The sequence below is a fragment of the Opisthocomus hoazin genome, chromosome 5 (genome assembly GCF_030867145.1).
Source record: "Opisthocomus hoazin isolate bOpiHoa1 chromosome 5, bOpiHoa1.hap1, whole genome shotgun sequence".
Classification (NCBI taxonomy): Eukaryota; Metazoa; Chordata; class Aves; order Opisthocomiformes; family Opisthocomidae; genus Opisthocomus; species Opisthocomus hoazin.
Genome location: NC_134418.1, coordinates 7,237,129 through 7,259,031, shown reverse-complemented (window position 1 = coordinate 7,259,031; position 21,903 = coordinate 7,237,129). Strand labels below are relative to the sequence as shown.

At 39.9% G+C, this 21,903-nt stretch overlaps 1 protein-coding gene across 1 annotated transcript in view; it reads left to right on the top strand.

Annotated features, from left to right (window-relative positions):
* KDM3A (lysine demethylase 3A) overlaps nt 1–21,903 on the top strand; it is a 32,878-nt gene that overhangs the window by 4,033 nt on the left and 6,942 nt on the right. Inside the window, exons 4-17 of the mRNA XM_075420309.1 lie at nt 2,839–2,949; nt 4,527–4,629; nt 5,508–5,632; nt 6,139–6,211; nt 6,296–6,384; nt 8,576–8,727; nt 10,168–10,739; nt 11,946–12,147; nt 14,478–14,692; nt 17,674–17,826; nt 18,049–18,144; nt 18,469–18,596; nt 20,345–20,531; nt 21,005–21,174. Coding sequence (XP_075276424.1) covers nt 2,839–2,949; nt 4,527–4,629; nt 5,508–5,632; nt 6,139–6,211; nt 6,296–6,384; nt 8,576–8,727; nt 10,168–10,739; nt 11,946–12,147; nt 14,478–14,692; nt 17,674–17,826; nt 18,049–18,144; nt 18,469–18,596; nt 20,345–20,531; nt 21,005–21,174 — 2,376 coding nt within the window. The remainder of the gene's footprint in view (nt 1–2,838; nt 2,950–4,526; nt 4,630–5,507; nt 5,633–6,138; nt 6,212–6,295; nt 6,385–8,575; nt 8,728–10,167; nt 10,740–11,945; nt 12,148–14,477; nt 14,693–17,673; nt 17,827–18,048; nt 18,145–18,468; nt 18,597–20,344; nt 20,532–21,004; nt 21,175–21,903) is intronic.

Here is a 21,903-nt window from a genome sequence, read left to right as displayed (position 1 = left end):
AATGACTTATGTGATTGTTGCCTGGCACAGATGATTTGTGAGATTTGGATTTTGTGCAGGTGAAAGCCTGAGCTACAGTGTACGAGCCAGGGAACTAAGCTTTCTCTAACTGCCGTGCATGGCTGGGTGGGCAAATCAGCCAGTGGAGGTGAACAGGGGACATTTCTTTGTTAATCTGTTCAGCCAGTATTGTTTTACTTAACTACTTTGGATATTGCTACTCATAAAAGTAGTTGTGAAATAAATGAAGTTGTAAACTTGCTGAACATTAATTATGCTGAAGGTGTAGTCCATGTTTAATAGTCTTAACTTTGCTAGGTATGAAGTATGCAGCATAATACATATTGCCGCATTTTAGCTGAGCTTTTTTCTTAAGCAAAGCTAATGTAAGCAGATATTTATTGGAAGCAGGGCCAAATAGGGTGGGAGAGGAAGTGGGAAGATGAATCCTTAATTTTATTTCCTGACCTGTGCGTTAATATCAGCAGTTCTACCAGTAATCTTGCTGATACAATGTTCTGAAAACCTGCTTATTTGAAATTATCTGTTGTCCCGTTCCAAGTATCTGAACAGTTCTTACTGGATATTTGTTCTCAGTTTATGCATGAGGTTTTCTTCATGATGTGTTTGACATGTCAGTTCATGCAGTGTACGTGTCCCAAACCTCCTTTAGCAGAGGAACGATGTAGGATAAAGTAAAACACAGTACTGGAGCTTGCCTTGGCAAAGACTTTCTCCCTTTCCCACCACACAGGGCAGGAAAGAAAGGATCACAGAAGGGTCGTGGATTATTTTATTTTAAGTCTGGATCGCAACTTACTGATTGAAGTATACAGGAGAGTGTTTCTCTTACGGTGATATTGCGCGTTTGCCAATGCTGTCATAACCGAAGGGAAAACAACAAAGGGGAAGAAAGTCTTTGTTTGCTCGATCAGTCCTTCAGAAACCCAAACACATACTCTATAAGAATTATTTTCTTTTTTTCTTTTTGTATTCAGTTTGGGTGGCAAGGTTTTGGTAGCAGGGCGGCTACAGGGGTGGCTTCTGTGAGAAGCTGCCAGAAGCTTACCCCATGTCTGGTGAAGCCAATGCCAGCCGGCTCCAGGACAGACCCGCTGCTGGCCAAGGCCAAGCCCATCAGTGATGGTGGTAGCGCCTCTGGGATAACATATTTAAGAAGGGGAAAAGTAGTGGTTCAACACAGCAACTGCAGCTGGAGAGAGGAGTGAGAATACGTGGGAAAAACAAGCCTGTGGACACCAAGGTTGGAGAAGGTGGAGGGGGTAGGAGATGCTTAAGGCACCAGAGCAGATTCCCCTGCAGCCTGTGGAGCAGACCATGGTGAGGCAGGCTGTCCCTCTGCAGCACATGGAGGTCCACAGTGTAGCAGATTTCCACCTGTAGCCCGAGGAGGACCCCATGTCAGAACAGGGGGATGCCCAGAGGAGGCTGTGACCCCGTGGGCAGAGCATGCTGGAGTAGGGTCCTGGCAGGACCTGTGGCCCCATAGAAAGACGAGTCCACGCTGTAGCAGGTTTGCTGGCAGGACTTGTGACCTCGTGGGGGACCCACGCTGGAGCAGTCTGTTCCTGAAGGACTGCACCCTGTGGAAGGGACCCACGCTGGGGCAGTTCATGAAGAACTGCAGCCTGTAGGAAGGACTCATGTTGGACAAGTTCGTGGAGGACTGTCTCCTGTGGGAGGGACCCCACGCTGGAGCAGGGGAAGAGTGAGGAGTCCTCCCCATGAGGAGGAATGGCAGAGACAACATGTGATGAGCTGACCCAGCCTCCATTCACCATCCCTCTGCACTGCTCAGGGGGAAGGAGGTAGAGAAATCAGGAGTCAAACTGAGCCCAGGAAGAAGGAAGGGGTGGGGGGGAAGGTGTTTTAAGATTCGGTTTTGTTTCTCGTTATCCTACTCTGATTTGACTGGTAATAAGTTAAATTCATTTTTTCCCCAAGTTTAGTGTGTTTTGCCCATGAAAGCAGTTGGTGAGAGATCTCTCCCTGTCCTTGTCTCAACCCTCGAGCCTTTCATCATATTTCCTCTCCCCTGTCCAGCTGAGGAGGGGAGTGATAGAGCAGCTTTGGTGGGCACCTGGCCTCCAGCCAGGGTCAGCCCGCCACAGTGGGGTACAGATGTACCTTTCGTGTAGGGAGGAGTTTTTCTTGCCATGTCTGATGTTCCAGGCTTCTGATGCCTACCCCTTGAGAACTGTTACTACAGGACTGGACAAAATTTAACCTTGAACATACTAGGAAGAGTTCAGAAGCTTTTAGAGGAAATATTTGTTTCTTGTCCTTAATGCCTTTGGTATACCTGAACACAACTTCATCATTGTACTACAGTGGTATAGCAACTATAAGGCTACCCAAGTCATCATTTGTGCCTAAACTAAGGCTTCAATATGTTGTCAATGTTGCGTGAGCTTTGAGAACTTTGTGTAAGTTCTGCAGCAGGTCTTATTGATTTGGTAATTATTCCTCCAATCTACTATAGGGAGGGATTTTAGTTAACCTATCCACAATTACAATTCTTAATATTAGTAAATTCTTCATGCTGAGATGAACGATTAATGATTGTTAATGAAAGCCACCTAAACTGCATTCCTTACTTGTAATAAATGAAGTTAATTTCAAGTATAGTCCAGTAACTACTTTATTAGGCATGTGTTAGAAGGTTTATTAGAAACTTGCTTTGTTTCAAGAGTTGTATGCAGATGTGATATATTAACAGAGAAACAGATGCAAAACTAAAATAATTTTTTAAATGCAATTGAGGAATGATGATATCTTCTTACTCTGTTTCTAAGAAAATGTTTATCACTTTTCTAGACTTACAAATCCTTAGTGGACAAAGCTGGTTTGGGATCAATGGTTTCCATACGCTATCTTGGTGAAGAGAGATGTGTTTTTCTTTCTGAAGACCTTTTGACACCCATTCAGGTAACCTTGTATGGCATTATAAAGATGGAAGATAAATCTTTTATCTTGGTATTTAAGATATGTCAAGTTAATATATTCTAAACGCAAACTTTAGATGGTTAAAAACTTGGAGTAGGTGTTTATTGTCATACCTCATAAACAGCAGTTCTGAATATAATGTCTGTTGATTAAAAACCTGCTGAAGCTGATCCAGGACATAGTCCTTTAAGAGAGCTGGATGAGGGAGTGTGCTAGGACAGTTACTCAGCTCAGGTGACAGGCATTGCATCATGTTGATGGTGGGGATCATCTGGAGTAGTTTCTCTTTGTTCTTGTGAACGTGACTGTCATTACTATGAAAGGAGTTGCAGGGATGGCTGGAATAAATCTTGCCATTTAATAGGAACACATCACTTCTAATCCTAAACAAATGTAGAACTGAGCGGGATGTAAATGAGATGGTTCAATTACAGTCGCTTTATTGAGCACCCAGAGGAAAGTTCATAGTGAAAATTACGTAGAGATGGGTTTAAACAATTGCCCTGTGTGACTGAGTGGTCAGGCATTTAGAAGAAAAGTATCTGATACTGATAAAGGATTTAACCTTTTCAGAAAACTACTCTGTAAGACCTATAAACAATCTAAATAAAACTTGTAATAGATGTCCCATGTTGAGACTGCTAGTAGTGCCATCCTAAGTTCCTACTTTGACTTGCTAACAGCCAGCAAACAGACAACTCATTTTGAGAAACTAACAAAATGACATAAAGCTAAATTTGAGTTGGAGATTGTTGTCTTGCCTATGTTGGCTCAACAACAGAGTAAAGATTTCTTTGTGTAGAAGCCTTACCTCGATACTGCAATGGAGAAGATTACTTTTCTGGCATCTTGAATAACAGTTTCTTGACTACCAGCTCTGGAGCCTTCTGCTTCTTACAAATAGCAGAGCAGTATTTGGGACAAAAAAAAAAAAAAAAATCTTTTTTTATGGCGCTTTGAGCCATTGTTAAAAATGTGCTCTAAACTTTCCATTTCAGAGTCAATTCTAAATGTTGTCAAGCAGCTTGGTTTAGATAACAGTAGAGAGAGAAAAAAAGAAAATATTCATGATGCTGAAGCATTATGAATTTTTTAGATGTAGGTGACTGTTTTCATTCATGTGAACATTTTGTAATGGTGTCTTGATGGACTAGATTCTGGCATTATTATAAATAGAAAAAAATAGTGTGTTTACATCTGCTCAGGGCTGCTTAAGAATTGCTGCTTCTGAGAACTTAAAACCCTAAAATAAAAAATAGATGGTTCAGTTAAACTTAGTGCTTATTAGTAACGTAGTAGCACAAAGCCAGATTGTTTTCAGAACAATATTATAGTGAACCTGGAGAGCTCACTTCAGTCTGGCTTGCTGATGATTGTTCCAGATTAGTGGTAAGCAAATGATGTCTGCCTCAGTAAAAATATCCTAGGAGCTGAAGGAATGCAGAGTAATGAGAAACTTGTATGAATTGCTGCTATCTTGTTTCTAAATATTACATGTTTTTGTTAATCAAAAGCCTTATACTTAATACCAACTTCTTTTTTTTTAATTCTCTACATAGGATATGGAGAGTTCCAGGCTTCCTCTGAAAGATGATCAAAATGTTAATGAAGAAATTCAGGCTTTGGTTAAGAAACACCTAGACGAAACACGTTTAGTACAAGGTACAAGCATGCTCTGTAGCACAAAACTCTGGCAATGAATACTCAAGCGAACAGGGAAATCTTCACACTGTAAATAGCAGTAATGTGTTTTAGGGATGAAAGCTCTTTTTAAAATACTGATTCCACTTTCTTTCGCAGCAGTGAATGCAAAATATGAAGGATTATAGAGATTTAAGTTTCAAGTATTTCCTTTGTAAGAGTGAGTACGTATTTTAGGTACATATAGATGGCCTGGCACTTGTGAAAGAGAGATCAAGTTTGTAGCAATTCTCACTGAAATTATTGGGAGTTGCTTATTGTTTCAAGAAGCTTGATTTTTTTTTTGTCTGCTGCTTGTGTATAAAAATTTCCAGTTTTATATAGAGAAAACTTTTCTAGTCAAGTTAAAATTGTTATTTTTACCTTTGCCAGCTTCAAATTCTTAATTACAGGGTTCATACAAGCATATTTGTAGTCATATGCTTGCATATGCAGGAAATGGCTTGCTTTTATGGAAAGGAAAATATTGTAACTTAGAGTTGTCACTTAAATACTGTAAAGAGACAAAAATTTTACATCTAATTGGTGAATCTTCATTTCCATGTCCACTGATCTGTCACGTCTGAAATCTGGAGGTCAGTCTGGCCTCTGCTGCATGTCTTAACCTCTGGGAAACTTTGTTGAACTGCTCCAGGGAAGGAGGTAGTTAGAACGTAGATTTGTCATGCTTTTTTGTCCCCACTTCAGCTATGTGGAAGTTGTCTCAAGGTTCTCTGTTTTGCTTACTTGCGCCTTGTGTGCAGTATTGTTGACACTTTCCTGTTGTTAACTGTGATGATCTTCATGCTCCGTTCTTCTTAAGCTCCCTTTTCTTGTATTTTTTTTTTAATTTTTTTAAGGTGGAAAAAATATAATTGGTTCAAAAATCAGAATTTATAGCCTGGATCCATCTACTCAGTGGTTCACAGCAGTTGTTGTCAATGGTAATCCAGCTACAAGAACTCTAGAAGTCAATTGTCAGGAGGTAAGAACCAGTTGCTGTGGGTTTACTAAGAGATGGGGAGTGGGTGGGATCTTGTGTTTATATCCCCACCAACACCATTTAAAAATCTGTCCTTACTGTAAGAAGCTTAAAAAAAGGGGATTGATGTAGTGCAGAAGAACCTGTTACCCCCAAATGTTTCTCTACTTCTTTATGCTGCTGTAGGATTATCAAATAACAAACACGCTTCTACGCAAAATGAGGGACCTGGAATTTTTATTGGAAGAGTGAGGCAGATGTACGATCCTGGTTTCTTTGCTTTCTACACTATGAAGACAGTGCTCTGAAACACCAGTTCTATGTGTGTGTGTGTGTTCATGCAGAGACACTGTCATAACAATGTATTGTTAAATTCAGCTTGGTATTTAACGAACCTAGAAGTTAAATGTCTAAGCTTAGTCTGTACAACAATATCTAAGATAAATGCATTCAAACAGTAACTTTCACCTCTTTAAATGGCTGATTCTGTGTTTTTATTCCTTTCCAAGATTCCAGCTTTAAAAACTCTTGATCCTGAGTTAATTCACGTTGAAATCATATATGACAACAGTGGAAAATGCGGTAAGACCTATTTGTATTTGTACTTCAAATGCTAAGTAGCATATTTGTGATAAATAGGCTAATCTTGATCACCTTCTCTTCCAGATAAATCTAAAAGAAATGGGGACATGAAAAGGAAGTCATCTGAGACTATTGGAAGTGTTGATGCTAAACATGCAAAATCTTCTGCTGAGGTAGTGTCTTACTATCTTATGTATGACTTATATAATGGTTAAGTAATTTCTTCAGTAAGTATTAGGTAGACAAGTGGAATAATAAATATAATCCCTGGGAGGGTGTGTGAGTTCTTTGAAACTTGTCTAGGCATGGGTAAAACATCTTGCTTTGTGATAATCGGGGAAGAAGTTACTGAGCCTTGAAGGTTGTTTTTTTTTAAACTGCATTTTGCCCCCTCCTTCTACTTAGGAGTTAGCCTGCCTGGTCATGTATTCTGTAGTGGGAGAAAACGCAAAGCAGTTCTCAAATTTATAACCCTTGCTTTTCACATTCGTTCTTTGACTATTTTGTATGTAAACCCAAAACCTTCAGCTACACTTGCATACTTTGAGGATTCAAACAACACAAGCAGCGGTCTGGAAGAATGTTGTTTCTGTGCAAAAAGGGAGTATGGCTAGTTTTCTAGTACTTCTATGGCTACGTTTATTTCTTGTGAGTGACCTGCCAAGTACCACTGGGTTCTAAGAAAACTGTCTCAAAGGTCAGAAGGTGATCTGGGTAACTGAAGTATAGAAATGCAAATGGAAAATAATGGCTTGGCTAGAGAACAGTACTTACCCTGTAATTCTGCCCCAGTGTTTCAGACCACAAATTGCGTTTTAGGCAGCAGTAGCCTTCTGAAAGCTCTAGGGTGGTGGTGGGGTGGGAGGCTTGGGTTTTGGTTTTTGGCCTCTTGGTTCTTGGCTTCTGTGCAGTCAGTCCTGTGCTGAGTCAATTATTTAGGTCTGCCTAATGACTGGGTGTCGTTACTGGAAATCTTTAATGGCTTCACAAAGATATAGCATGAGGTAGCAAGTACAGACTAAGACTCCTGAATAAAAAGAGTGATCTGTCTTGTATTTACCGCTGAGGAAGAGTGTGCAGCAGATCAGCATGAAGTAGCTAGTGCATTGCAGTCACACTCTGCTTACATTGTTTCTATAGCTCGTGCTTGAGTACATTTAGCACCTTTCGGGTGCTCAGTTTGCCAGTCCTTGGCTTTCTGCGTATGCAGCCATTGCACAGCCTGCTTGATACAAGCAAAGTTGGTCTTTATTTCATGTTCCAAATGTCCTGCAGAAGAGTAATCATGATCTGAATTCATAGCTTGTTTCACCATAGTTTTTCATTAAAGTAGTGAAGTTGCTTACTTCTTCTAGTCTGCCTTCCTTCGAAGGACTTCATCACTTTTGTACTCTTTGGGAAATGTCTTGCAACTGTATTCTCAAAATGGTTACAAGTGAGTGTGCTTTCTCATAAGGAAAATGGAAGTTCTGTTTGTTTCTCTGATTTTGGTGAATGTGAATATATGGGAGTGATAAGCTGAAGCCAGATTTTTTGTTTTACTCATTAGAAATCAGAGTACTATCACATACTATAGAGTTAATTAATTCCAGTGTGTTTTTGAGAGCTTGTCTTGATGCCTGACAGCTGTGTTATATCAAAGCAGGAAGGAAATATTTTGGAGTAACAAATAATGATAACGAGTCCGTAGTGTAACTTCCAGTAGTAAATTGAGCATGTGGGAGTGGAATATGGATGTCAGAGCTGAAGAAGGAGCCCCACAGAAAATTACTGTTTTTAAAGACACTTGCTAATTTAGTAGGCCTGTTGTATTCTTAAAAGAACTGTAGATTTGTAAGGCTGGTGATTCAGTCAGCACAAGACTTCTTTACTTAACACTTTCTAGAATCCTGGTACAAAGATTTTCTCACTATAGGAAAGTTCATCTAGATTTTTGGTAATGTTGTCAGACTAATTTCATTGTTTTAATTTTCTCTAAGATTTTTCAGGTAAGCACTGAAAGCTATTTCTGAATTCTGATTACTGCAATTACTTTAGAAGATTATTGCACTGGTAGTTCCAAAGAGCAGAGCTTTGAGCTTTGTATCTTCCTTTCCACCTTCTTAATACACCTTCCTTCTCCCAAAACAGTTTGTTATTTGGAGGAAAATTAATTAACATGAACAGTGTTTTGTGGAACCTGTAAGGTTTAAAAGGACACTCTGATCTCTTTCCATCTTACAGACTGAGTGAGGAATGGTGTTAAAGGAACTTTATTAAACGTGGTGGGAAGGTCATTAATGTATTTTTCTTTTTAAGCTGAACCCTGCAAAGCAGTATTTCTGTTATCCTGAATTTTCCTAACTGTTAAAATCTCCCTTACAGGTTTCTCCCAGTCAGGGACATGTGCAGTCAGTACCAACAGTGTTGGGTGAAGCATTGCTAGGATGTACTCCGGCTAATAAAGACCAAAGGCATCAAGGCCTGCCCTTGCCAGCTAACTCACCACCCAATCTTGGTGCAGAAACTCCTCAGGGGTAAGAAATCAGTTTTGCTTATGCAGACTTTTCCTCCAAAAATAACTCCAGTTCTTAGAAAAACAAATTCAGAGGTCATTTTAAAGAACTGTAGTAACTAGTCTTCTGTAATGTGGGCATAGAAAAGTATTAGACTTAATTGTCCTGGATACATAATGTGTTTGCTTATGCCATATTTTTATTTTTTATAGAATTATAGAATACTTTGGGTTGGAAGTGGCCTTTAAAGGTTATCTAGTCCAACCTCCCTGCACTGGGCAGGGATATCTTCAACAGGATCAGGTTGCTCAGAGCCCTGTCCAGCCTGACCTGGAACGTTTCCAGGGATGGGGCATCAGCCAGCTCTGTGGGCAACCTGTGCCAGTGCTTCACCACCCCCAGTGTAAAAAATTTCTTCGTTATATCCAGTCTGAATCTACCCTCTTTTAGTTTAAAAATATTACCCCTTGTCCTGTCACAACAGGCCCTGCTAAAAAGCCTCTCCCCATCTTTCTTATAAGGCCTCTTTAAGTACTGAAAGGCCACAATGAGGTCTCCCCACAGCTTTCTCTTCTCCAGGCTGAACAGCCCCAGCTCTCCCAGCCTTTCCTCACAGCAGAGGTGCTGTGGGGGCCTGAGATGCAGGATATGTCTTAGTCAATTCTCTGACCATAGCAAGTGTGGGAACTGTATGGGACCATGTAACTGTTTTCCTGAGTGTAACTCGCAGCTCCTGCCTAGCTTGCATAAGTTGAAGGTTAGCAGATTGTGCTTGTGCCCCCAATTCTGTCACAAAAGTGAACATATATGGCAGAAATAGTGTGACAGGAAAACTCAAATTCTGTGTTTTAGCTTTAGAAGAAGTGGTATAGGTGTTTTCCACCGAATTTTGTGTATATATCTCACAAGACAAATGTGGAAGAGGTGACTTTTTCATTGGAGCTTTTTGTGGGGGAGTAGTTTCACTGCCTCAAATATAAACTTGTAGTGCCAGCCAGAAGTTCCTTGAGTATTAGAATCTGCTCACACCGACGTGCAAGTGAAATGCATTTGGTTATACAGCTTTTCACAGAGAAAATGAGAAAGTAACTGCTTAATTGTGAGAGAAAGTAGTAGAGTAGCTGCAGTACCTAAATTTTTGTGTGCCTACATGTGCATACAGCTTTATCATTCTGTTCAACTCTTAAAAAAAAAAACAAAAACCAAAAAACAACACCAAACAAAAACCCCCAAAACAAACACAAAACCCCAGAAAAACCCTACACCACCACCCCCAAACCACTATCATATTTAAGGTCACACAAAATTTAAAATCTTGGAACATCAGAATTCAAAGTACATGATTAAATTTCTTCTTTCAATCTTTAAATGTGCCTAGATTGAGCAGCTGATGCCCTGATTCATTTGACACCTTTTTCTTATCTTTCTTACCTCTTTCTTATCGCATGTTGTGTGTTTCAGCACATGTAGACGAAGCTTACCGGAAACTCATCCTTCTTGTCTTAATACTGGAATTAAACCATCGAAGGAAGATCTGACAGCCTTTCCTAAAGTGGGGTTTATATCTAAAGAACAAACGCAAAATCTTGATGATCAAAATGGTAAATATACCTCTTTGACAACGTCAAGATCTTCATCTTTGACTGATTCAGCTAACGAAAAAGGAACCAACCTGAAAAATACAAATGAACCTCTTATGAAGCCCACAGCAAACTTTCCGAAAGAGTGCACTTCTGTAAAACAGCTGCAACATCTTAACCCTTCCATAGCAATACCCAGAGTCAGCAGCACTGCTGAACTGCAGCGGACTTTGGATTGTAGACCCTCAACCTCAGATGCTCATCTGCTCTCTTTTACTGAGTCTGGAGTTAAATCACAAAGCAATTGCAATAGCCAGAACAGCCACAAAGGAAACAAGACTGATGAACTTATAGACATGGAATTTTTTAGTAGGAGAAATTCAAATGAGATTCTTTATGACAGAAATGAAAATGAAAGCTTTTGGACTGGAAGTGCCAAAGTCCAGGATAATAGTAAGTATTTTTAAAAATTCCTGTCATTTGAAAGTCCTTGTAGTTTCTGTGTAACTACATACAAGTAGATCATATGCAAAATTAGGAATTTAAATTGTGAGTGATCTGAAATTTGAGTCATTTGGGGTTTCCTGATAAAGGAAAAGGACTAGTCATTAATTTCTACAAATAGGTTGTTACAAAATATATGCAAGAAGAGAATGGAAAAATGGTTACAAAACCAAGGTTCTGTTTGGAATGCAAATGCTAATGGCATAATGAGACTTTTTTTTCAGCAATAGTCCTAAATCTTGTAAGCATGGTGAGAGATGGAAGTTGTTCTCAAGAAAGCTTTGTTCAAGGGGGTTTCATTTAATAACTGTTCTGACAACAAACCAAACAAAGAAAAAACCCAAACAACCAAAATAAACCCAAATCCCACCCAACCCTGAAACAACCCACCTTGTTTCTATGTTTTCTGTGGCCCGATTCCACCTGGGAGCTCTTCAAGTTTTCCCCATGGGACAGAATGGGAAAGGCTGTAGCTGAAGGAGCTGGACTGCTGATGTCATGTGTTGTGCTGTGCATTGGGGGCAGTGATCATCCTGAGTTCTGGGGATCTCCCTACACACCCACCTCTTCTTTCTTTCCAATCTCATGTTGCTTGGTCTTGGATTACTGTGTGCTATTCCATAATTAACGTGGGTACACAGCCAGCCAAGCAGTCACTATTGTGCCTCGCTAGGCCTCACGGCGATGGGATGGAGGAGGGATGTTTGGCATCTGTTATAGTAAGATGGTGAAAGCCGTTGCATGGTGAAAGGGTGACAACAGGACTGAGAAATGGCCAGGTTGTACTTCTGTCTTCATTACTTGTGAAATGTAGTCACTTCATGCCCTGGTCTACTCAGTGCTCAGGTACTCCAGCCCTGATGGCTGAAGAACTTTCATTAAAAGCAGACACTTTCAAAATATTCCTCTGTGGAGGAACGGAAGGACTGTTAAACCTGGGTCCACAGACTGACTCTGGTGGAACTGTAGCTCGAGAAAGTTTCTGCTGACCTGAAAAGAGGTTTCTGCCAACTGCAAATATTTAGTGTAACTTAGTTGCAATGTAATGTGAAACTTATAGGAAAAGTTGACATGAATCTTTCACTAAAATGCGTTTGCTTGCACCTTTGTGTGAGAAACTGAAGCTTGTCTAACCTACGCCACTCTTCCCTGCAGTAATTGTTCGCAAGTCAATTTTAGCAGATGCTTCTAAAGTGAAGAAGCTGCAACAAAGTGGAGAAGCATTTGTACAGGATGGTTCCTGCAATAATATCGCACCTCACTTGCATAAATGCAGGGAATGCCGTTTGGACAGTTATCGGAAGAACAAAGAGCAAAGAGACTCCACTGTCTTTTGTCGATTCTTTCACTTCAGAAGGTAAGAACAATTTTGACTCTTATTTAGACCTTAGTAGTATTTAAATGTGAATAACATGCCCCACACATCTGAGTTTGACATTGGACCTTTTTTCTTTTTCGAAAAGGAGGGACTGTGGTGCTAGCTGTTAGCTATAACATGGATCTTCATCTTCCAGGTTAGATGCAAAAACAGTTGTTTGGTCAAACTGGTCTCCGTTAGGTCTCTGGTTCAAAACTGCTAGATGTCAGTGTAGCTATTAAGGTATAAGGCGAATGTACTTAACTAAGGAGAGGTTGCCTGTGGTTTTTTTAGCCCTTCGATATTTTATAACTGCTTCATCTGGGTAGAAAATGTTTTGGCAGGACTTTGAGTTCTTTATTGTGCTATTCTGGGCTGAGTGCCAATGGGATAACATGAGCTTAGTTTGAGTGCTACAGCTCAGTAGTGCTGGAGATACTAGTGAGAGGGTAGATTCCGTGCGTGTGTCCTGAAGTTTAGTGGTTGGACACGTGGACTCCTAGACATATCCACAGCTGTGGAAGAGCTGCAGTAAGTGGCCTGGGGCTCTCAGCTGGAGTCATGGAATAGTGATGGGCAAAATAATAGTTTGCATTGTGTTGCTCTATTCTTTGTTCCACTTGAGAGTTTGTGCCACTTCTTCTTTAAGCTTTCCATGTAAATGTTTAGTCAGTACGCTCACTGGGTTTCCAGAGGGCAGGTGGAGAGGGTCAGTGAGGCAACTTTAAGGAAAACTCAGTGACTACTGAGTGGCGGTTGCTTTTCCAAACCTAATCTGCAGGTTCCAATTCTTTTCTCCCCATCTGTGCCTCCCCCCCCAGGCCTGATTCTTGAGTTGAACAATCAAGGTCTTTTAGTATTTTATGTCCTTTGCGTGAGGAACCCTTTCAAAAAGGGAGTTCAACTGTTACTTGAAGCCTGTCTGTAAGCCCAGGCTAGTTGTTGTCAAACTGCGGCGTCTGGCTGGTTTTTAACATGTCCTTTGCTTTGTTTTCACGTTGTGTAAGGTTTTTCCATGAACTATTTGATCTCATGTCCAGATGTTGTTGTATGCTTCTCTTCATTTCCTCACATACCCCTTTAAGCTTTGAGGCATGGACTGTGTCTTATGGGAAGAAAGTAACACTTGTGATAACTAGTATTTTTGGTTTTCCTCTCTAGTATCACAAGGGAGATGGCAAGCTTACTTTGATTTTCAGAGGAAAGACTTTATTTTGAGTCTCTAGGTAGAATAAAAAGAAGCTATGGGCCTGAAGGCCTTTTGAAGAGAGAAAACTGAAAGCAGAAAGGTTACAAAGATCATGGAGGAAAAAAAAAAAAATTTTTTCACTCATTTTTTTCTTGAGGTTTATTCTTCTACTGAGACACTATCCCCTTTGTATGCTTTGTAGCTAAAGGTTTAAAACACAAATGCAGATGTGTTACTAATCTGTTTTTTAACCTCAAATTAGAGATTTTATTATAGTAAATCTTGGGATAATCTGATATTATTTGAAATGTCCAAAAGTGTGAGACAGAGAAGCAACAGACTATGCTAATTCATCTTCTCAGGATAAAAAAAAATCCAGGCTTGCAGTGTGGTTCGAAGCAGTTGAATCCTTCAGTTTAGAACTTGAAGCTGATGGCACGGTCCCTTTTTATTGAATGCGAAATCTACAAAATCTGAAGATGGCGATTGTCTGGTGATACCAGTTGCCAGCACGTGTGGTCTTGCCACACTTAACACTATAGTGAGCACACGTGGTCATCAGGAGTCAGCATTTAGTAAAAAGGTTTCCAAAAACATGCATGGAATTCTTGAAGATTTTCATTTAGTAAACTACTAACAATATAGATCTCGTTCTTTCCACCTACTTGGAATCATTCAAGAATATCTTACTTGGATTTTGCTGCATTTTTTTTGGCAGCTACTTTCAAATTTTTACTGAAACATATTGTATTTCTAAGGCGTTCTAATGTCTCCTGTGAGCTGTACATAGAATTCTTACTGTTACTTCCTCTAGATGTTGATCCTTAATGCCAATGTATTTTAAAAATTATGTTAACCTGATTTGGTTTTGTGTGAATAAAAAAATATCTATAGGAAATCTACCTTATTACAAAAAACTGATGTTTGAAGTTTTTTTTTCTTAAAAAAAAGCAGTACGTTAAATGTGCTTAATGCTAAAGACAAGTATGTTCCTCTATGTCTGTTGCAACCATTAAGTGTTAAACTCATTCACACAGAGTATAGTTGCTTACAGTTCAGGCATTGACTCATTGGAATGGATGTAAACTAATAAAACACTTGAGATTATGGGGTTTTCTACTTTTCCCCCCTCTTTCCACAGGTTGCAGTTTAATAAGCACGGAATATTGCGTGAGGAAGGCTTCTTAACTCCAAATAAATATGACCCTGAAGCTATTAGCTTATGGCTACCTTTATCAAAAAATGTTGTGGGTCTAGATCTCGACACAGCAAAGTATATCCTAGCCAACATTGGAGATCACTTTTGTCAGCTAGTGATATCTGAAAAGGAGGTCATGTCTACGATTGAACCACACAGTAAGATCAATTTGTATTAAACTAATCTGTATTTTAATGGCTTTATGTGAAATGTTAGACTTATGACCTGTGTGAAAATATATTGTATGCATTTGGAAATGTCATATCAGACTTCAGTGTTTCCCTCTCTTGTCAGAGAGAGGTAATGGTTAAGATCCAATGTGAGCTAGTGTCAACAACTCTTTGCTCACAGGCAGGGGGAAAGGGAAAAGTAATTCTACCCTTCATGTCAGAAGAATTCGGTTATGAAACAAAGTGTGAGAAAAAAATAAAATAAAACAGCAGGCAGCTGACAGAATCTATTCTTAGCATGTAAATGAAATAAAGCCTTCATTTTGACTGCACAGATTCTGTTAGATTGCTTTGGTCCTATTTTGTTGTTCTTGCATAACGGTCCTAATGCTGCCTGTCAAGTCAGTAAAGAAATGTTGCTTCCCCCACCTGAAATTTTCCAGTAGGACTCCTTCAAGTGACCGTACGTACAGCCCTACTGGGAGTAGAGCAGAGAGGTGCTGTTGAGGGGGTAACTGACTGCAGGGCTTCGTTAGTGCAGACAGGGCCAACCTTGCATCCTCAGACACAGGTTTTTGGCCACATCAGAACCTTTTTGTACCAAATGTGAGCAGACGAATGGGGGAAGTTTGTGATCTTGCATAATCACTTCTCAGAGTAGAATGACTCTATAAATCATGTTCATTTTTTGGATTAAAACTACGTGACAGATACAGTACGGTTTAGAAGACCATCTACCCAATGTCTTCTGCATTCTGGGTAGTACTGACATTATGTAAAGATCATATCAGTTTACCAGTCAATCCAAGGTTTTAATAGAAGAAAAAAACTGAACGGGCTTGAATGTCCTTCAGAAGAGAAGGGGAAGACTTGAGAGATTTCAGAAATGCTTGCTGTGGGGTCTTACCCTGGACTACTTGGAATCTGCAACCTCTGCTCTTTGCTTGAACTGGAACGTACTCAGGCCTGTGGAGTCAAAGTATCAGTAGCCAGAGTGAGAGGTACAGACTGGAATACGAAAACACTTTCAGAAGGGTAAAATTTTGTGTGGAATTCGTGAAACAGAGGGGAAGTATGATGTTTCTTAATAGCAGGGGATGCATCTGTTAGCATACCTACTAGAAACATCCTCTGCTTTAAAAAACAAAACAAAAACCTCTCACAGCAAAGATACATGTGAGTTCTGGAATTGGTTTGAAAGGAGGAAAATGTCATTAATATATCTTTGATTGTTTATTGCCCTGACTGGTGCGAGTAAGAGAACTCAATTCCATTAAAAATTTGGAGGAGGTTTTTTAATATCTTGGGTAGGAAAGAAGTAATTTACAGTCTAGATACCATTCTTTGAACAGTTTATTGAAAGAATGTGCACTCAGTTGGCGTAGGAAAAAGGTAGATTCTCCTGCCACCTCAATTTAAAGTTATGGTAAACTTTTGGCAGCGTTCAGTTGAAATGATACCTTTCATAAAAATTCTGGCTCTGACAAACTGACCTTTTCCAAAATGTCAAAATACTTTAAGTACTGCTTTTTTATATATGAATCTTTTTGGACTCCACAGCTGTTCTCTCTTTTACCAGTGAATTACCAAACGCTGGTAGGTAGACCCACAAGACAAACAAGTGTAAGGGAGAAAATTATTTGAGATAGCTTCCTTTAGGAACTCTCTTTAAGGATAAGTAGAAAAGCACAAGTGAAATTATCCCTGTGTAGTAAAATATTGACTAGTGTAGAAAGAACAGCTTGTTAGGTCACGTTGCTCCTTGGCCACCAAGTGCCAAAAGGAGACCTACAGAAAGAGGAGACAGGGTCAGACTACGGGCAGGAAACAAAAGAGTAGGAGGAGTAGAAAAGGACAAAATCAGAAAACTGTAATATGAAATGATATGCAAAAGATAACAAAAAAACCCCCTTCATTCTAATTTGGGGAAACTGGAGGATTGGCCTAGAAAATGTTGAATATAGTGCATGTTTTTAAAAGGCAGAGAAGAATGGAATATTTAGACTTCTGTCTCCTGGAAGAATTCTTAAGCAAGTAGTCAAAGAATTTTTACCTCCTACTGAAGAACAAATCGTGCCAAGCTATTCTAGTTTTGTTCCATACATAATTAATGGGCATTATACAGAGGAAAACCAACAGATGTCTTGGATCCTGGTGTGTGTGTTTTAGCATATGTTAGGACATGGTCTCTCTTAACTTTCTTTTAAAATTAAGAAACACTGTGGGCAGAAAAGTTTCAGAGAAGTTACAAGCGTGGAAGGAGATAGGAGGAGGCAGATGTGTGCATTTTGTCTAGTCTAGTTTTCTAGCTGGCCACATAATGAAATGAAGATCAGTCTGCAATAATGGGTACATAATGCAGCCCTGGAAGGGCTTGTGATTTTTTGGAAGATACTGCTAGTGTTTGGTATGTTTTGAGTGAACTGAAGAAGTGACTTGGGGTGAGGAAAGGTGGAATATAATGGGCATGTAAGAAACCTGAGCAGAGAAGAACCCGCTGTTCTGAGAAGGTCTGATACACACCTGTACACATATGGAAAACATACTAAAAGGAGGAGAACTACTTGCCCACTACGCTATTCAATAGAGAACAAGAACAAGCTGGTTGTGGCAAGCTATACATTCAGCTTAGCTTACTAGTAGTAACTTAATTTTTTCTGGGGTGGCTGTGGAATTTCCACTTCAGAGGATGTCAGCAGTGTGTATGTTAACTTGGGCAAATGCATGTCAGGAGTAAGAGATGCAGTTGGTGCTGCACAGGAGAAAGGGAAATGGTCTTGACTGCTTAGGCTCTGTTCTGGACCTACTTTTCTGAATCTGGAACAGCAAAGGCTTTGTTTTGGAGTTCCAGTACAAAAACAAGTTGGAGTCTTACATCACTAAAGTGTTTTAATGTAGCTATATTTAACATGCAAATATTTTGTTTTGTTTGAACTAACACTTTGACTAATATCTGTCAACTACCACAGGACAGGTGGCCTGGAAGCGTGCAGTTCGTGGAGTTCGAGAAATGTGTGATGTCTGTGACACCACGATCTTCAACCTTCATTGGGTCTGCTCTAAGTGCGGCTTTGGGGTGTGTGTAGATTGTTACAGGATGAGGAAAAAAGGCTTACATGAAGGTGAGAATGCATATTACTGCTTTAAACAGAGAGGGGAAAGAAAACTTGTATTTTGAACTTGGAAATCAATAACAACCTTGAACAACAAAACAATAAGCCTTCCTGACAAAAAGAACGTGTTGTAGACCCGTGGTTTGGTATGCCAATAATAGTAAAAGATGTTGCTTTCCAGAGGAGGATGAAAGATGCACTAATAAAACAATTGAATGGTTTTGTTTACAGATGATGACTCGGATACTTTCTCCTGGTTTAAATGTGTGAAGGGGCAGGAACATGAACCAGAGAACCTAATGCCTACACAAATAATTCCCGGAAGAGGTATTTTAAATATTTGATTGGGATGAAAATATGCTTTTGCTGTCTTTTGTGTGTTGTTGATTTTGTACTGAGTGAGGGTGGGGTTTTTTGGTAGCAGTTTGGACAAGAAATGATCTTTTACGAAGACTGGAACAGCCTGTGTTCTTAGTACTATTTTATTGTCTTTGCCCTTTACAGAAAAAGCAGCAAGACTTCTCCTTTAATGATGAACTGTGTTCATGTACTATTGTTTACCTGCATAGCATATACAGTTTCTTAAAAAGTCTTATTGAATGCTGGATGCTCTAACTACGTGTGAGCTCACTAATGACTCTTTTTCTACAGCTCTCTATGATGTTGGTGATATTGTTCACTCCGTAAGAACAAAATGGGGAATAAAGGCAAATTGTCCTTGTGCAAATAAGCAGTTCAAGGCACTATCAAAGCCAACTCTGAAGGAGGATTCAAAACAGGTATTGCTACTGTCTTACACTATGTCTGTGTGGTACAGGTGTGCCTCAATCTACTACCCATATTTAAAGGCAATGGTAATTGACTTCGTAGGTATGCCAGTCCTGACCACTACTGCTAACCCCACCATGCAGGTTTTTGTTCAAAAATTGTATTCAGTATTCATCTTTCTGGTTCAGTTCTCTTAAGTTTTGGGGGAAATCTCATTGTGTCCCTTTGACACACTGATGCCTCAGCAAGTGACCTATCACTGAAAAATGCTCAGTGATGATTTTTTAGAGCAAAAATAGAATTAGTTTGAGAGAACCCTTAAGGTACGAGTCTTAAGAATAGACTAGTAGGAGTGGAAGTGTAGGCTATCCCCCAGGTCCTGGAGATGTAATACATGCAGCATCTAAAAGAATAAGTAGGGTGGAAGAGCGCTGGAATTCATAAAAGAACTAAACATGAATAAAATTGAGGGCTAGAGCAGTACGGAGGAGCACCGATTTCTCTGAGAATCCTGGCAGAAAGTTTGCTGCTCATTGTGTTAAAAAAACAGAACCAAACAAAACCCCACCATATGTTTGTTTGTAAATGGTTGTAGTATTTTTTTGCTCCTGAAAATAGAGTATGAATTAATGGCTTAGTTTTCCAGCATCTTGCAAGAAACCAGTTGAACAAAGTAATTTTAATTTTGTTGTATGCTTATTCATAAACTAATTTTGAGAATGCATGTGCTATATTAAGTGTAAGAAGCAGGCTGAACTTTATTTTGGTGTTGGTATTCAATAGACGAGATGAAAAATTTTGTGAAGTGTTAAAAACGAGGAAGATGGTTATGCGATTCAGAAGTTAGCCTACGACTGACCTAGCTTCAGTCTTCTGTGTGTCGAGATTTGCTCTGTGACCCTGGACAAACAGCTGCACTGGCATTTATTTCTGCCTCTCTTTTTGTAAAATTAGGTACTGCACTGGTTGTGTGAGGATAAGCATATTACAGTTTGGAGCATTTTATATTGTCATGTTTGGAATCCTTACCAAGCATCAGCAGTCACTGGGAGATGAAATAAAGCACGTAGCAATAGGCAGACACAGGTGCAGAATAATTTCTTGACTGAGAGGTGTTTGAGCAGAGAGAAGAAATGTAGCCAGTCATGCAGGAATCCCAGGCCAAAGCAGTAGTTCTGGTTAGTCTGTTACCTGCAATCTCCCATCAAGTAGATAAATCAGCTGCGTAGGTGATGTAAAGTAGTCCTGTGCTTGGGTTGTGCTGGCCAGGCCAGTGCTGCACTCGCATTGCAGGCGTGTTTTAGACCTGGCAGGTGAGTAGATTTTTGCCACCTTCTTAAGATAAATGTTTAGGAGTGTTAGGTATTTGTTTTAGTCTGCTGAGCCAGGCCTCCAGCTTAGCCCTGGTCTGGACATCAACTCTCACTGGAATTGCGAGAGCACCGCTACTGAAACTGCGTTTGGTTCCCAAAGCAGTCCTGGAAAATGCTTCTGGGAAACTCGGCTTTCTGTGCTTGTCTTGAGGGGTGATGGACTCTGTTGCCTGCTCTTAAAGTTTGGAGATCCCAAATTCTGCTGGACCGTCATCTCTGGCTGATACGGAGATGCAATGCTGACCTCTTCTGGAGATGAGATTTCTTTGAATGTCCAAACCATTTTTTTTTAATTAAAAGAATGAGTTTGGACATGTTACTGCTTGCTTCCCCTTTCTGAGTAGAGTGTGTTTGTGTCTAATCGAGTTCTCACTTTGTTTTTTCAGAACGCAGCGCCTGGAGAGAGGACCAGCCTTCAGCACAACAGTTTTGCCCTGAGCCCACAAGTCACTACACATGATCCTCCTCTAAAGCCAGCAATTGGAAGTAAACAAACTGCTTCAGTAAATACTTCTCCTTCATTAAGTTGGTTATCAAGTCTAACAAGTGGAAACGTGAACAAAGAAAACAAAGGTATGTGGAGAACCAGTGCAGAGTAAACCCCGTGTGGCTGTTTGTCAGAAGACTATAGATCAGACCCAGCAACACCTGGCGTTGAGAACGCTGTGAGGCTGTGATCTGCCTGCTGGGGTGGGCGCTCACTGACTGTACTGCAAAACTGGTCCATTTTACTGGGAGTAAAACCTGCCAGGGTTAGCATATTTTTTTTTGAAAGCTGGATTAATATCCCAGTGATGCAAGTATTCTTGAATATTCAATTTGACAATGCATTTATTTTGGAATGTGTGATTTTAAAAACTTTGGACTATTGAAGAAAGTTAAGTGAAAGGAGTATTTCATGTATATTCATTTGTGTATATGCACATACATACATGTATGCATACAGAAATACCTTGTCTTAAATACAAATCCAAAGCATATATTTTTTAAGGTTCAGAGGATTAATGCTTGCTTCATTCTCAGATGTGTTCTTTTCCTCATTTCAGAGAAACTCCTCACACCTATTTCAAAGAATGAAAATAAACCTCTTCAGACACTCCCCAGTTTAGCTAAGCCTGCTGCAGCCCTGCAGACTTTCAACAGTGCAATATTAACACCTGTGAGCAACAACAACACAGGTTTCTTGCGGAATCTGTTGAACTCTTCTGGAGGAAAGGTATATGAAAAACTTTGTTTTACAGGTTTGAGTTGGTACCAGGCTTAGACTACTGCTCTAAACCTGTGGGCAACTACCACAGACATTTGTCACAGTAGGTAACACTCTGTCTTCATTTGGGAAAAAGGACTTAATTCGGTCTCTCTGTTGCAGTGCTCCAGTTAGTGCTTTCTGGAGTAGTAGCTTAGTGGTACTATCAGCAAGTCTTGCTTGGTGAGGGACTGGGAACCAAGTGATAAAGCAGATGAATTGACTTAGGCTAGTGTCTGGCAAGTGCATTAATTAGCATGTCCATTAGACTCGAAAAAGAAGCATCCAGGAACTTACAGATCGGAGGGAGAAATGTTTTGGCTGGGTGACTAGCTTTCTGATACCTTGTTTGCAGACTGGTTCAATTCAGATGTTCCTGGGCTTTGTTTGCTCTTACAGGTGTGACTTTAAAATGGTGGGGTAAAATATTGCCCTTGAGAGTTCCTTGATGAAACTGCATTTCTGTTCTTTGATATAAAGAACGTCCTGTTCCCTGGTGCATTTTGTGGTTTTCTGCAGCGTTGCTTAAATGTAAATCAGAGCAGAACTTCTTATGCCAGAATGCTGTAGACAAAGTGTCAGAAATGGCATTGGCATTTAATGGTGGTGAGTTTCTAGACAGCAAAGTTCTGCAGATTTTTGTTTCTCTGCATGGTTGTGAGCTCAGGTGAAAAATTTTGCAAGTGGCAAATACCTTCT